This window comes from Phaeodactylum tricornutum, chromosome 1 (genome assembly GCF_000150955.2).
Source record: "Phaeodactylum tricornutum CCAP 1055/1 chromosome 1, whole genome shotgun sequence".
Classification (NCBI taxonomy): domain Eukaryota; phylum Bacillariophyta; class Bacillariophyceae; order Surirellales; family Neidiaceae; genus Phaeodactylum; species Phaeodactylum tricornutum.
The window spans coordinates 1345529-1359764 of NC_011669.1; the positions used below are offsets into that span (position 1 = coordinate 1345529).

Consider the following 14236-nt stretch of genomic DNA (forward strand, 5'->3'; position numbering starts at 1 on the left):
TCTCTCATGTTCGGAAAAAGGCTGGACTTGCTCGAAGCTCAAAGAAGATACATCGTTTGTAGATCTACCTTTGGCGTTGTTATAAGTCTTGGTAATGAACGAGGCGGAGCCTTGGCCAGTAACAACTTACAGTTGACACAACAGAATCGCTTTGCAGAGGCGGATGCGCATATCGACATCAACTATCGTCTTCTAACAGAAGATACACCGTGGAATACGGTGATTGACTGCGCCATAATCAAATTATATATATACATAGCATATTGTTTCCTTCAATTGTCTCTACTTGGCATCATACCAAGTTTTGTGGGTGTATGAACCATCTACTAACAACGGTACTGCAGTCTTCATTAAACCGAACACCCAAGGTTCCTGCATATTGTTCAAAACCTCGTCGAAAGCCTCTTTGGCGGTTTCTTCGGGACCTTCCAACATAACTTCATCATGCACCTGTAGCAGAAGGATCCACCCAAGTGCCTTGAGCTTCTCGTTTGCATTAATTTTGTTCATGGCCATCATGGCGATGTCCGCCGCACCTCCTTGGATGGGAGTGTTGATACTGGCCCGTTCTGCTTGTTTTGCAAATTTTTGCCTTTTACTCTTTGCTTCTGGTAGATCTCGATACCGTCCCATTAAAGTACGAGTATAACCATGGTTACGTGCGGTTAGCTTCACTTGTGTTTGCCAAACGTCGACTTCGGGACGGGCTTTGTACCATGCTTTCAACATTTCTTCAGCCTCCTGAAGAGTCACTCCCCAATCATCACTCAAGCCAAAAGCGGTCTTCCCGTATGCAATGGAAAAATTCAGCGTCTTCGCTTTTCGGCGCTCCGAAGCGAACAAATCTTTCACCAACGGTTTCGGCGGATCTCCTTTTGCGTAGTCCCATTCCAGAAGGGCTTCACCCGAATCGACCTTTGCCTTAACGTAATCGAACATATCCATTGCCGTACGCGAATGGAAATCGCCACCCGCTTCAAAAGCTTCAATCATAGACTTACAACCAGTCATGCTTGCCAGGAGGCGCAACTCTAATTGCCCATAATCTGCTACAATCAAATTATTCCCAGGCGACGCTTCAAAGGCTTTCCGAATTTGATATGTATCTTTTTCAAGGGCAGGTTGATTTTGCAGATTGGGTCCTCTAGAAGAGAGTCGTCCTGTTTCCGTATTTAGATTCAGCGAGCAATGGACGCGGCTCTTATTATCCACACGCTCTTGGAGGCTTGTCAAAAACGTCGCAATCATGGTATCAATGGATTTAATAGCACATAAGCTAAAGAGAGCTTCACATCCTTCTTTTCCAAAGTTCTCGTACGCCTGAAGAAAAAGAGTCGTGTTAGTAAATAAATGCCTTCGTTACGAGCATCTAAAGAGTGTGCTCTCAACTCACCGAACCGTATTTGGGGGGATCAGAGAACGGATCTCCAGCTAAGGCGCGCAAAACGTCGGCTGTGACACTAGGAGCCCCGCCCGTAGTGTATTTACTGGGCTCCAGACCGAGACTCGGAATTGTTATCTCAACATACTTTGAGGCAGTATTACTCTTGGCATTCAACTCGTCCAAAATCTCTCCTATTGCGCCTCCGCCATCCTTCCTTGCTGCAGCCTCAAGAGCTTCGCTTACCGCTCTATACCCATCTTGATCTGTTGGGGAAACGGCGTTAAGAACACCAGAAGTAAACTCGAGATCGGCACGCAGCCGATCAAGCATCTCCCCTCTTGTCCCCGCGAACTGTAATTCGCGAGTTATCAGCATGTCTCGCAAATCATCATCCGACATAGTCTCCAAATCATCGATATTCTTATCCTGTACAGGAGCGAGTAAATGATCGCGTATGCGCTGCTTCAGCTCATCCTTTTTTCCCGCAGTCTTGAGACCATACTCCTTGCAAAGAATCTTCAGTTGAGTCGCCTTCATTTGGTCCAGCTCATCAGTTTGATCGCCACCGTCTAAAGCGAACAATATGCCTTCGTTAGTGCTCATACGTTCAACGCCACACGCAAACAAACTGTTTCTCTACTTACCAATTTGCTTTTGCCCCACAGCCTCAGCCTTCGATTGATTTTCGAGGGCATGTAAGGCGTCTTCTGGTATTTCATCTCGTGGTACCTTCACCACCCTTACTGTCTCCGACTGTTCTTTTGTCTTTAAGTTTTCGGAGCCCCCGAAGAAAAGTGCCTGCAGCTGCGTGGCGCTAGAAAGGTTCAGCGCGAGCCCATCGGGTCCAATCTTTGAGGCAGCCCATTCGCGAAAGATTTTAGAGTGGTGTACTCGGTCTTCCCGTGCTTTTCGCTCCACGTTGAACAAGTAATCTTTCGCGTTCACGCGAACACCACGTCGCTCCATATCTGTGAGTACCTCTGCGAACGGACGCATATGTAGAAAATAGTAGTCCCACAAATTTTTATTCCCAATCCACGGCTTCATTTTCAGTCGTTTTTCCAATTCTTCCCGAAGAAGCCATGTACCTTCGGCGTCGTAGCAAGAGTATTTGATCCACATGGATCTCGATTCTGGATCGCGCTGCATACTTTCCACGGGAGGGATATCGACCAAAGCACCTTCACTACCGTCTTTGCGCAAACGGTGCACTCCAAAAAGTTCCTTCATGGGCTGTTTGCGACGGCTCAACAAATCGGCCGTCAAGGCTTCTAAACTGTAACCTCCACCTTTTGCCATTTTCGACCGGCATGTATCCTGTAATCTAGCCATGTGCATCGTGTCTCCACCTAAACCCTGCACATCAATTCCTTCGTTCCACATGACGTGTCGATCGAAGCCGTAATTATGCCAAACTTTGAGAAACCTGGGGTTTTCGAACCACGCCTTGAATTCTTGCAAAATACCAGCAGCATCATCCAGGTTGTCGATCCACAAACAAGAACCTGGACCCTCGCCGAGTCCGTAATCAAAGTCGGGCCCGGAATAGACACTCGCGCAAGTCACGTAGCCATTTCCAACCGGTCCGACCGATTTGAGATCAATGGCCATGACCTCGGTATCACAGGCGTGAAAGATAGACGGGTCGGCTGCAAAAAGCCGTTTTAGGACCTTTTGGGCTTGTGCCTTGGTACGTACAATGGTCACGTGGGGTACTTCTGTCTTGCTAACGTCAAAATATCCCTCGTCGCCAGGTCTGAGGACGGTAAGCTCCTGTAGTCGGGCATCTTCTTCCGGCGATCGACGACCAAAGTCTCTAGCCCAGCCCACGGGGTCATAAACATCCCAGTTCCCACCTGGTATGGGACGCGACTGAATATTCAAAGCCTTTAAGCGATCTTCGATAGATAGAGGACTCCTTGTACTTTTCAACCCATTCACCGTTGATGCGGTGTCCGACCGATACTCCTCAAGATGTTGGCCGCCCGTGTTGTCGCCTTCAAGGACGTCGGGTGTTTGAGCAACCGTGGAGGCAGAAGAGAAGAGTCGTGACTGAGACTTCCAACCATATCTTGCGTAAGTCTGTGGCCATCGGCGCAACCCATTCGGTGTGCTCAGGCTTGTCGTTGTCTGAAAGGGGGTGCGTTTGGTCACCTGGACACGTCGGGTGGTCGATCGAGCCAGGTTGGTGACCCATAATGATGCCGACGGCATACTCTTTGCTGTATTTTGACTACCCAAACAAAAGGCGCTGGTAGACTGAAGTAAAATGAGCAGTAAAGAAAGACAAAACGGCACGATAACAGCTTGGCGACAATCGAGTCTTGGCGAAAAAGAAGTAGAGCACCCCGCCATGTAAGTCAACCGAGATGTTGTTACACACAGCAGCTATCACAGCAAAGCACAGCGATTGTCAATAAAGAGAGAGAGAGAGGAATTCTCGTTCGAGTAACCGAGAAGTAGATGTTTCGAGTAGATATTGCAACGACAATGATTGTGTTCGGAGAGAAAATAGAGCAGCAAGAAAAGCATCTAGCTTTGGCCTTCCGTGTTCTCCGTTTTGGGAGGAGGGGGGGCCCATGTTTCGTTGGTTGGTGTGGCACGATATGGCTTGCTTTCCAGAGCGCGGGCTTTTTCTACTTGTGTATTCAAACCGACATCGACCCGGATGTTGAAAACATTTGCGACATTAATAACGTAAGAAGGCTGTAGTGAAAGGGAGAGAAGGGTTTCCAACCCTAACCCTCCTCGAAAAAATCGACCTACTGTTACTCTTCGATCAATGTTAGACTCGCCTTTCAAACATTGAGAGGCCTGTAGTCTATTGCTGATATAGAAATATTATTTACCCGGTCCCTTACACTCCCTTGTATGAAAGCGTTCACAACTCAGAGTCAGAGAGCGATGGAGCTTCTTCTCGTCTTCCACCGTCCCCTTCCTCGATTGCTTTTTCTTGCTGCACCTCGGCTGTAGCACACTCGAACGATTGAATGAGTCGCTTGCGTGTCGGGCTAAACTGCATATTTGGTAGAACATCGGCTTGCAGCATAAAAAAGTTGAACTTGACAAGCTTGCGTTCGGGGTGGAGGTCTGCGTCGTTTTCGCGATCCCATTCCCGGCACAGGTAGCTCCATAGAGCATCTCCGTCTTCATTTTCCAACCCAGCTAGGTACGGGAATGACCGCCAACGTCCGGGTCTAGACGTGGCCGTACACGGTGCACCGGATCCGGGCAAATCCCAGCTGATGCTGTTCGTGCGCCCCCAAACGTCCACGACGGAACCATCGACCAACTGACCCGGAGCGATCTCCCAGGTCACGTATTCCTCGGCTCCCACGAACACATTCCAACGGTTGTGAAAAACAGTGCTCCATATGTGCTTTACGCTTTGATCGCAAGCTTGGCTTACTGTTTCCAACCACAAATTACCTGCCAGCATGGATAGGATGAAAACGAGTGACGCCGTATTACGCACTTTGCCGGTTGCAGGCCTGGAAATTTGAAAGCTAGCCCCACTCATGCTTGACGTAAGAGGTAGAAAGGTGCACCAGGGCGTACAGGCAAGAAACGACAGGAGTGCAGCGTTGCGCAAGGTCAACGCAATGCCAACGTGCAAGGAACAAATCGAAATCACCGCGAAATAAATCAGAGAAGTGCTTCCCACTAGCAGACCAAAAAGAGCCACCGGAGCTGCCAATAACTCCACCCAGACTACCGTTGGAGTCATAACACGGAGCCCCTCTGGCCCCAAAAGTGCATACATGTAGCGGGCGACAGTTGTATGGCGAGCATATGTGTCGAGAGCCGGTAGGGGGTCGGCGTGGTAGGTCCATCCACCGAGAGGGTCCATATATTTTCCGACTCCGGCATCAACATAGATCCATACAACCAGCAGTTTCAGAAAAATCGTCCCAGGAGAAAGAACGACGTTTCCTTTCTCTTTCTTCAAAGTGGCACCTCTCAAGCTCCATCGTTCATCCAGCGGGAGAAACATGGAAAGAAAGAGCAAGTAGTGAATATATCGATCGAGAATATAGTTCATCCACGTATTTCGCAATGTTAAACTCAGATACCAAAACCATGACACGGGAGCGACGAAATTGGTTCTATATCCCAAAGTCAGCAACACTGAAAGAATAATTTGAACGGATAAAAGTATTTGTTGCTCCCACACTTCTCCGAAATAGCAGTGAAAGCAAACATGCTTATAAAGACTATCAACTTTCCCCATCAGAAGATCAAGAGGCAGTGTACCTTCGTTTGAATAGAATGGAAGCAAGAAACGAAAACGGAGCACCAACTCCAGAGTCAGCAACATACCCAGGCAGATCCGAAACGCAGCCAGCGACTCGTACGTGCAGCCTAGGACAGCTCGCCATCCGCGGAATTGTCCTTGCATGTCCGACATATACAAAGTGACAGTTGAGCCGCGGCCTCAGGTAGCAGTGCAATTGACGCTTTTCCTGCTATTGCGTAGCACGCCAATTGAGAAAGGAAAAATAGGAACGTTGGTGTTGAACAGGGCCAGAGTCGCTTTATGGCCAAAATTTACTGTTAATGCACCTGTTGCAGGTCTTATGATGCTCTCCGATATTGACATTTTCGCAATTGAAATGGATCATAAAAGATAACATGATTGTTTTGGATCCAACATTCCTTGTTCCATGCTCCAATAGTTGATTGTAAGATTGCCCATAAACAGCTCGGTTGGTTTTTCTTTTGTTCCGACGGCCCTCTGCAACTTACATTACACTACTGGCAACACCATTTCGGTCAATGACCACTGTGAGCGAAGCAAACTACACGAATTAACCAACAAGGTGCCTCAACTTCTCATTAGTTTGGGACGCTAACTTTTGCAATGGCATCGACGAGTCCAGATCCGACAGTGATGGAAGCTATCGAAAGGGGAAATGTCGTCGTCTTTTTCGATGTGTCTTTGGGGGAGTCAGGCGACAACGAGACGCCGTTGGGACGGATCAAAATCGAACTTTTTCAACAGGATTGTCCGAAAACATGCGAGAACTTTCGACAGTTTTGCACCGGAGAATTCTTGCAGAACGAACAACCTACCGGCTACAAGAACAGTATCTTTCATCGCGTCATTAAAGGCTTCATGATTCAAGGTGGAGGTACGTAGCACGCCTCCTACGATGGGGCTCTTTGGATGAGACTGTTTATACTGATTCAATGTTCGTAACGATTCGCAGACTTTGTCAATCACGACGGCTCGGGAAAAATGAGCATATACGGCGCAACCTCCTTCCCGGACGAAAACTTTCTGCACAAGCATGATCGACCCGGCCTTCTATCAAGCGCCAACAGTGGACCGAACACAAACGGATGTCAATTTTTTATCACCTGTGGTAAAGCCGACTGGCTTGACGGTAAACACGTGGTATTTGGTCAGGTTTTGGATGCAGACAGCATGTTGACGGTACGAAAGTGTGAAGCGGCTCCAGTGAATGGGAGCGAGCCGCGTTTACCAATCCGCATTGTGCAATGTGGAGAGCTATAGTACACAGAATGAAGGCGTTGGCTTGCCTTTCATAAACCGCCTGATAAGAAACATTTTTGATATGGTTGGACCATGGTCAGAGGACACTATATTGCTATGTTCAAATGAAAGAGGTATAGATTCAATAAGGAGAAACCTTGTAATGATATACTAGCTCTTCTTGGCTTTGGACGACGGCTTTACAAATGTCAAAAGAGCATCATCGTCTAAATCCTCCTCCTCCTGTTGATTGGGCTTTTTCTTTTTACCAGCCTTTTTGGCTTCGACTTTCTTTTCTTGCACGAGTCGCGCAGCCACCTTTTTCTTGGCCTTTTCCACTTCGGCCCGTTTGGATGCATTCGACGCGTCGGCATCTGCGGCACCAGAAAGCTCATTGACCAAAGACTCCATAGTACGTTCATCCATATGCGTTAGCTTTTGTGCTTGTTCTAAAAGTGTGATGAGAAAAAGAACACAATTGTGAATACAAACGAATCATACACCATTGTATAGCATATCTACTTGTCAAACTACTTACGAGCCTTGACAGATGACCGTATTTGGTAAAGGACGAAGAGTCCTCCGATGATGGGTAGGCCGATGTTTAACGGAACATATGTGAAGTATGCCTGATCATTGATGAGTAAAATGTGCAATATACAGCAACAAAAGAAACGACAGTGTGAGCGATGAGTGGCCAGAAAATGAAGATTTCCGGCCTTTAAACCCCCCATCGCCTAAAATACTGCACACGAATACCATTTGCGAAAAAACAGCCCGTTTTCACGGCTGTATACGCCCAATCAATGCGGTCTTTACGTAAAATCAGAGTATAGAAACGGACATCATCGGATTCGTGCTTTACTGCTACTTACGTAGGTTGTGCAGACAAGAATTAAAGGAAACGAAAAGGCTAGCGTTTCCTTATTGAAGAAGATATTGTTGGATTGATCGGGCATGGTGACGATAAGGATCCTGTGATGAGGGGTTTCCCGTATGTTGTGAATTTGGAGGAGCACCGTGATGATGACCTCGTTTGGCGAGCTTGCGCTCGGGCTCTTTGCATGCGAAGCGATGAAAGCGGCTGTCGGAGGCGCTTCTACTAACTGTAATGTCTCGTCGACAGAGATCCCACTTTACATTACAGTAGCTTCCTCGTAGCAGGTATGAGCATTTTACAAAGACAACCAAGACATTTCAGCTTATATTAAGAGTATGTCACCGTGTCGTTTTCAAAATATAAATGTAAATCTCCTCAGTCTTTTACAGTCGCTGTTGACCAAATACCTACCTATTACTTACCGTGAACTCTGCGTTCGCCTTGGACTGCTGGAGTGAACGTGAAAAACCTGTTTGTAGAATCTGGAATGTGATGGAAATATCCGTTTTACTGTTTGAAAAGGAATTCTGGATAGCCTTGTGTAACCCGAAAACGTTTGCCTTTTCTTCGGGTTCACCATCCCACGTCATCGGCGCGTTTCAACCTGCGGAAGCTTCATCAGATCCACACATTCCAATTCCCCGCGAGATCAAAATCCATTGTCACAGTCAGTCTGCTCTGAGAATTCTAGCCCCAAAACGCCTTTTTGATCGCTCTCCCATATTTTCTTTGTGCAAGTGCAGAGTTCTCAGCAGACGTTGGGTTGTTTGTATCTTTGTGACACCACGGTCTTTCAGAAATTGGATCGTATAAGGGATCAGAGAGTTTTCAAACTACTCCTTCTTTCTTTATTCTGTGACTGCTTTAGTTGACTGTCTGCGATCGTTGTAGATTATTCAGAATTCGGTACCTATATTGCGAGATATTCTCTGTAGATCCAATCGACTGCCTCCGTATCAACGAAGGAAAGTTACACCAATCACTGTTTACAATCACTAACTCGGTAATCACTCTACTCTTCATTGACACCATCAACAATGAACATTCGAGGCATGGCTGTACTAGGAGCTGTCGCTCCAGTTCTGGCGTTCGTGCCCGATTCCCTCAAACGGCAGTCTCCCCGCGTCGCTTCGTTACATACACAAGTCAACGCCCGCTCCATCCGACCAACATTGACACCTAATCCTACCTCCTGGTCTACACCATACTGCTCCAGTCCGTCTACCCGGCTCCAAATGGCCTGGGACGATTCCAAGCCGTCCAATATGTTTGACGGTCCGCTCGCGCTCACCAAAGAACGTGACGCCTGCGGTGTGGGATTCATCGCCAACACGAAATCTGGTAAAGAGTTCGGTACCCACAAGGTGCTACAGCAGGGTATTTCGGCATTAACATGTATGGAGCATCGCGGGGCCTGCGGTGGAGATGGTGTCTCTGGAGATGGTGCCGGCATCATGACCCAGATTCCGTGGAAATTGTTGGATTCCTTCAGGTCGGAAAATTGTCCCCAACCCGGTGTTGGTATGACCTTTCTCCCCCAAGACGAAACTCGCCGTGAAAAAGTCAAGACCATGATTCAAGAGGTTTGTGAGAATAACGAGCTCGAGTTTTTGGGTTGGCGGGAGGTTCCGACGGATCCTTCCGTTTTGGGGGAACTCGCCCGTGCCGCCATGCCCAGTATTTGGCAATTTTTCGTCAAGGCCCCTGCACGACTCTCCAATGATGACGAGGAGCGGGATGGTTTCGAGCGTACCCTCTATCTTGTTCGTCGTCGGTTTGGCGTCGAGCTTGAGCGACTTGGACTCGACTCCGACGACGAAGACGTTTATGTAGCCTCGTTCAGCTCGCGTACCATTGTTTACAAAGGCATGGTCCAGTCGGCCGTGTTGCCCTTGTTTTACAAGGATCTGGTCAATGAAGATTACACGACCAAATTTGTCATTTTTCATCGGCGGTTTTCCACCAACACCAATCCCCGTTGGCAACTCGCGCAACCCATGCGCGTAGTCGGACACAATGGAGAAATTAACACGCTACTAGGCAACGTTAATTGGGTGAAGGCGCGTGAAGCTGCTAAGAGCCTACCTACCGACACGGAAGATTTGGTCGATTACGATGCCACCATCAACATTGTTGGCATGTGCAACACACAAGACCTTCCGACTGTACTTGAACCTGTCGTAGATTTGGGCCGGTCTGATTCGGCCAATTTGGACTCCGTCTTTCAGCTCATGACCATGTCTCGTCACCGTGCCCCCTGTGCTCTAATGGCGATGGTACCAACAGCGTACATGAACAATCCTGATTTAGTCAACAATCCGGAAATTACTGACTTTTACAAGTTCCATGGTGGTCTGCTGGAAGCATGGGATGGTCCAGCTCTTCTGGTTTTTTCGGATGGCAAGTCGATTGGTGCGTCGTTGGATCGCAACGGATTGCGCCCAGCACGCTACTCTATCGGGAAGGACGGTACAGTGTACATGATGAGTGAAACAGGCGTTGTTCCCGGTTTGAAAGAATCGGACATTGTGGAAAAGGGACGCCTCGGACCTGGTCAAATGATTAATGTTGATCTTTCTTCGGGAGAATTTAAGGACAATATCAAGATCAAGAGTGAGATTGCTAGTCGTAAGTGCCCAACTTTGCCGAAGATTTTCCCTCATGTCCCGATGCTTGACCTATCTAACTAAATTCGTCTCCTTGTTACTTCAACGTGCGCAGGGCATCCTTACGGAGAATGGATCAAGAACCAACGTAAGGATGTTGTTAAAATTGATTCCTCTGAAGAACGTTTATACGACGATCAGACAGCCACTTTTGCTCAAGCGACGTTTGGTTGGAGCCTGGAAGACATTGGAATGCAGATTGCCGACATGGCCGGTTCTGCCAAGGAAACTACCTACTCAATGGGTGACGATGCTCCCCTGGCCTGCCTTTCGGAAAGGCCACACCCTCTCTACAATTATTTTAAGCAACGATTTGCCCAGGTTACCAACCCTCCAATCGATCCCCTGCGTGAAGGCATCGTAATGTCTTTGGCGATGACTTTGGGGAAGAAGGAATCCATCTACAAGGTGTCAGAGAACGGTGCCCGACTCATTCATTTGGAGTCCCCGGTTTTGAACGGGGCCGAAATGGATCGCATTGCCGAATTGTCAAAGAAAGAAAACGGTGGTTTTAAGCAGCACACTCTCTCCACTCGTTACGACTTGTCTGTCGGTCCTTCTGGACTCAAGTCTAGTCTGGATGCTTTGTGTGACAAAGCTGTCGAGGAGGTCCGTAGTGGAGCCGAGGTTCTCGTTCTGAGCGATATGGCGAAGGATCAATCCATTCTTGACGAGACCACATACATTCCTCCGCTCGTTGCTGTTGGAGCAGTGCACCATCGTCTCATCGAAGCCGGTCTTCGTATGGACACTGGAATCATTGTCGAGACTGGATCGGCCTGGTCTACTCATCATTTTGCTTGCTTGGTCGGTTACGGAGCGAATGCTGTCCATCCCTATCTTGCTCTTGAGACTGTCCGTCAGTGGCATCAGAGCGATCGAACGCAAAAGATGATGGAAAGCGGTAAGCTCAAAACAACAACTCCCTCGAAGGCACAGGAAAACTACCGTTCCGCTGTTGAGAATGGTCTTTTGAAGATTCTTTCCAAAATGGGCATTTCTCTCTTGACGTCCTACCAGGGCGCTCAGATTTTTGAGGCTCTTGGAATTGGAGAGGAAATAATCAGTACCAGCTTCAAGGGAACAACGAGCCGAATTGGAGGTGTCAACTTCAACGACGTTGCTTCCGAAACCGTCATGATGAGACCAGAAGTGGCCGATATGAAGATGAAGTTGGCGAACTACGGTTTCTACAAACCAGTTCCCAAGTTTGGAGAATATCACATTAACTCATCTGATTTGGCCAAATTGCTGCACGACGCTATCGGTTTGGACAAGAAAGTCAGCGATGCCACCAACCGCTACGAAGTTGAAAACAACGGTATCAAGCCGAAGAGTGTCGCCAATTACGAGATATTCAAAAAAAGTATTGAATCCGCTCCTCTTGCCAACATCCGCGACCTGCTTGACTTTGAATCGGACCGAGACAGTATTTCCATCGAGGATGTTGAGCCTGCCTCAGAAATCATGACTCGTTTCTGTACCGGCGCAATGTCTCTTGGGGCTCTCAGTCGGGAAGCTCATGAAACGCTTGCCATTGCTGTCAATCGCATTGGGGGCAAATCAAATTCAGGAGAGGGAGGAGAAGATGTTGTTCGCGGACGGACCATAAGGGACGTTGATGATAAAGGACGAAGTCCCACTTTCCCTCATTTAGCAGGGCTTAAGAATGGCGACTCTGCCAACTCCTTCATCCATCAAGTTGCCAGTGGGCGTTTCGGTGTTACTCCGGAATTCTTGGTTACCGCCAAACAGCTGGAGATTAAAATGGCTCAAGGTGCTAAGCCTGGTGAAGGTGGGCAGCTTCCTGGAACCAAGGTTTCCGACTACATTGCAACTTTGCGTGCGAGTAAGCCTGGTGTCACGCTGATATCACCTCCTCCTCATCACGACATCTACAGTATCGAGGTATGAAGTGCTGGGTCACAAATTGACAGTGTTTTGCGAAAATACTGTACTAACACATATTGCTGATGCCTTTTGTAGGATCTTGCCCAGCTTATCCACGATCTTCATGCCGTCAACGAGCGCGCCGGTGTTTCTGTCAAACTTGTTTCCTCCATCGGTATCGGAACTGTTGCCTGCGGTGTTGCCAAGGCTGACGCTGACGTCATCCAGATTTCTGGAAACGACGGTGGTACAGGCGCTTCTCCACTGTCTTCTATTAAGCATGCTGGATGCCCATGGGAGCTTGGCCTCTCTGAGGCTCACTCTGCTCTACTTAATAACAATTTGCGCGATCGCGTAACGCTTCGTGTCGATGGGGGTGTTCGCACTGGTCGAGATGTAACTATTGCTGCCATGATGGGAGCTGAGGAGTTTGGATTTGGAACCATAGCTATGATTGCAGAAGGCTGTGTTATGGCTCGAGTATGCCATCTTAACACGTGTCCTGTCGGTGTTACCAGCCAGAAGGAGGAACTACGCAAAAAATTTCCGGGCACACCGGAGCACGTGGTAAATTTCTTTGAATTTGTCGCTGAAGAAATTCGCGAGTTAATGGCCCATCTCGGATACTCCAAGTTTGAGGATCTAATTGGTCGTGCCGATTTGTTGAAGGATTCAAATACCCAAATGGAACGCGTCGCCAAGACCAAGGGCATGGATTTGTCTCCGTTTTTCTCGGGCGTTCCGAATACGGCCGAAGACCGTTCATTCCTCCGTGCCACCATGTCCGGTGGTCAACAAATAATGAAGGAAGAGATTGTACACGTCAATGGATTCAGCTCTGACTTAGACCGTGAGCTCTGCAAGAATGCAGATGTCCAAAAGGTTATCGCGGATAATGAAGGCGAAGCAGTATTGAGCTTTGATATTAAGAATACAGATCGTAGCACTTGCGCCATGCTGGCTGGAGACATTGCTCGTGCTCACGGAAACAACGGATTTGAAGGTCAGATTAACGTCGAGTTCAAGGGGAGCGCCGGTCAATCATTCGGTGCCTTTCTTCTTCCAGGGTTGTCTGTACGTCTCAGCGGAGAAGCGAATGACTACGTTGGCAAGGGCATGCACGGTGGTGAACTGACTGTGGTTCCGTCCAGCGATGCTGGATTCGTCTCCGCAGACTCGAGTATCGTTGGAAACGCTTGCCTCTACGGAGCAACGGGTGGTGATTTCCACGCCAATGGCCGCACTGGTGAACGCTTTGGAGTGCGAAATAGCGGAGCTTTCGCCGTCGCAGAAGGCGCGGGTGACCACTGCTGTGAATATATGACCGGCGGTGTGGTGGTAATGCTTGGTAGCGTGGGTCGTAACGTCGGTGCCGGCATGACCGGGGGCCTGGGATACTTTTACGACATTGATGGTACCTTCGAAAGCAAAGTGAACGGTGAAATTGTCAAGTACCAAAGACTCGCCACTACTGAAGGCGAAACTCAGTTGAAGCACATGATTGAGCGACACTACCAGCTAACGGGAAGTGAACGTGCCGAATCGATTTTGGACAATTGGGACGATGAGAAGGACAAATTTTGGCAGGTGTATCCACCTTCGGAGGCCGGTACTGCTTTGGTCACCGACACGGACCTGATTTCCGAAACTTTGCGGGTGTCGGCTTCGGCTCCGGATGGGGCCATGTGCTTTTTGCCAATTGGTGGTCAACTAACTCCTGAACAGGGTCAGCGATGTGCCGATTAGATCGTCTGCACGCTTGCCTTTCAGACAGTCATCCAGGAAACGTTGATCCCATCTTCTTGTATAAGACTCCAGCTTTTTTTTATCCAGGAGCTTACAATTTGTGCATGTTTGTCGTCCCTGTATCATTATTACCCACAACGTAATGAAAGGACTAACTAGGTATTTTGCACTAC

General features: G+C 48.3%; 5 protein-coding genes across 5 annotated transcripts; 2 read left to right on the top strand and 3 right to left on the bottom strand.

The window, feature by feature from the left end:
• Window positions 1-282: 282 nt before the first annotated feature.
• Window positions 283-3091, bottom strand: PHATRDRAFT_51407 (pol1-like DNA polymerase; the record flags this gene model as incomplete). Its single annotated transcript, XM_002177237.1, has 3 exons — window positions 283-1354; window positions 1638-1846; window positions 2048-3091. Coding segments are annotated over 3 exons (2325 nt in total), but the record flags the coding sequence as incomplete, so codon positions are not given.
• Window positions 3092-4265: 1174 nt separating this feature from the next.
• On the bottom strand, window positions 4266-5912 carry PHATRDRAFT_42864 (predicted protein; the record flags this gene model as incomplete). The annotated part of the gene is made up of 1 exon (XM_002177238.1): window positions 4266-5912. Exon 1 carries the CDS (start codon window positions 5790-5792, stop codon window positions 4266-4268), a length of 1527 nt encoding a protein of 508 aa, XP_002177274.1. The 5' UTR covers window positions 5793-5912.
• Window positions 5913-6245: 333 nt separating this feature from the next.
• PHATRDRAFT_9070 (predicted protein) lies at window positions 6246-6902 on the top strand (the record flags this gene model as incomplete). Its single annotated transcript, XM_002176732.1, has 2 exons — window positions 6246-6516; window positions 6595-6902. 2 exons carry the CDS (start codon window positions 6246-6248, stop codon window positions 6900-6902), a joined length of 579 nt encoding a protein of 192 aa, XP_002176768.1.
• A 150-nt stretch (window positions 6903-7052) lies between these two features.
• Window positions 7053-8351, bottom strand: PHATRDRAFT_31963 (predicted protein; the record flags this gene model as incomplete). The annotated part of the gene is made up of 4 exons (XM_002177239.1): window positions 7053-7330; window positions 7420-7510; window positions 7757-7987; window positions 8184-8351. The coding sequence occupies 4 exons, from the start codon at window positions 8349-8351 to the stop codon at window positions 7053-7055; spliced, it is 768 nt and encodes a 255-aa protein (XP_002177275.1).
• Window positions 8352-8500: 149 nt separating this feature from the next.
• Window positions 8501-14234, top strand: PHATRDRAFT_56605 (predicted protein). Its single transcript, XM_002176733.1, has 3 exons — window positions 8501-10389; window positions 10483-12335; window positions 12414-14234. Exons 1-3 carry the CDS (start codon window positions 8799-8801, stop codon window positions 14061-14063), a joined length of 5094 nt encoding a protein of 1697 aa, XP_002176769.1. The 5' UTR covers window positions 8501-8798; the 3' UTR covers window positions 14064-14234.
• The last annotated feature ends 2 nt before the right edge of the window (window positions 14235-14236 follow it).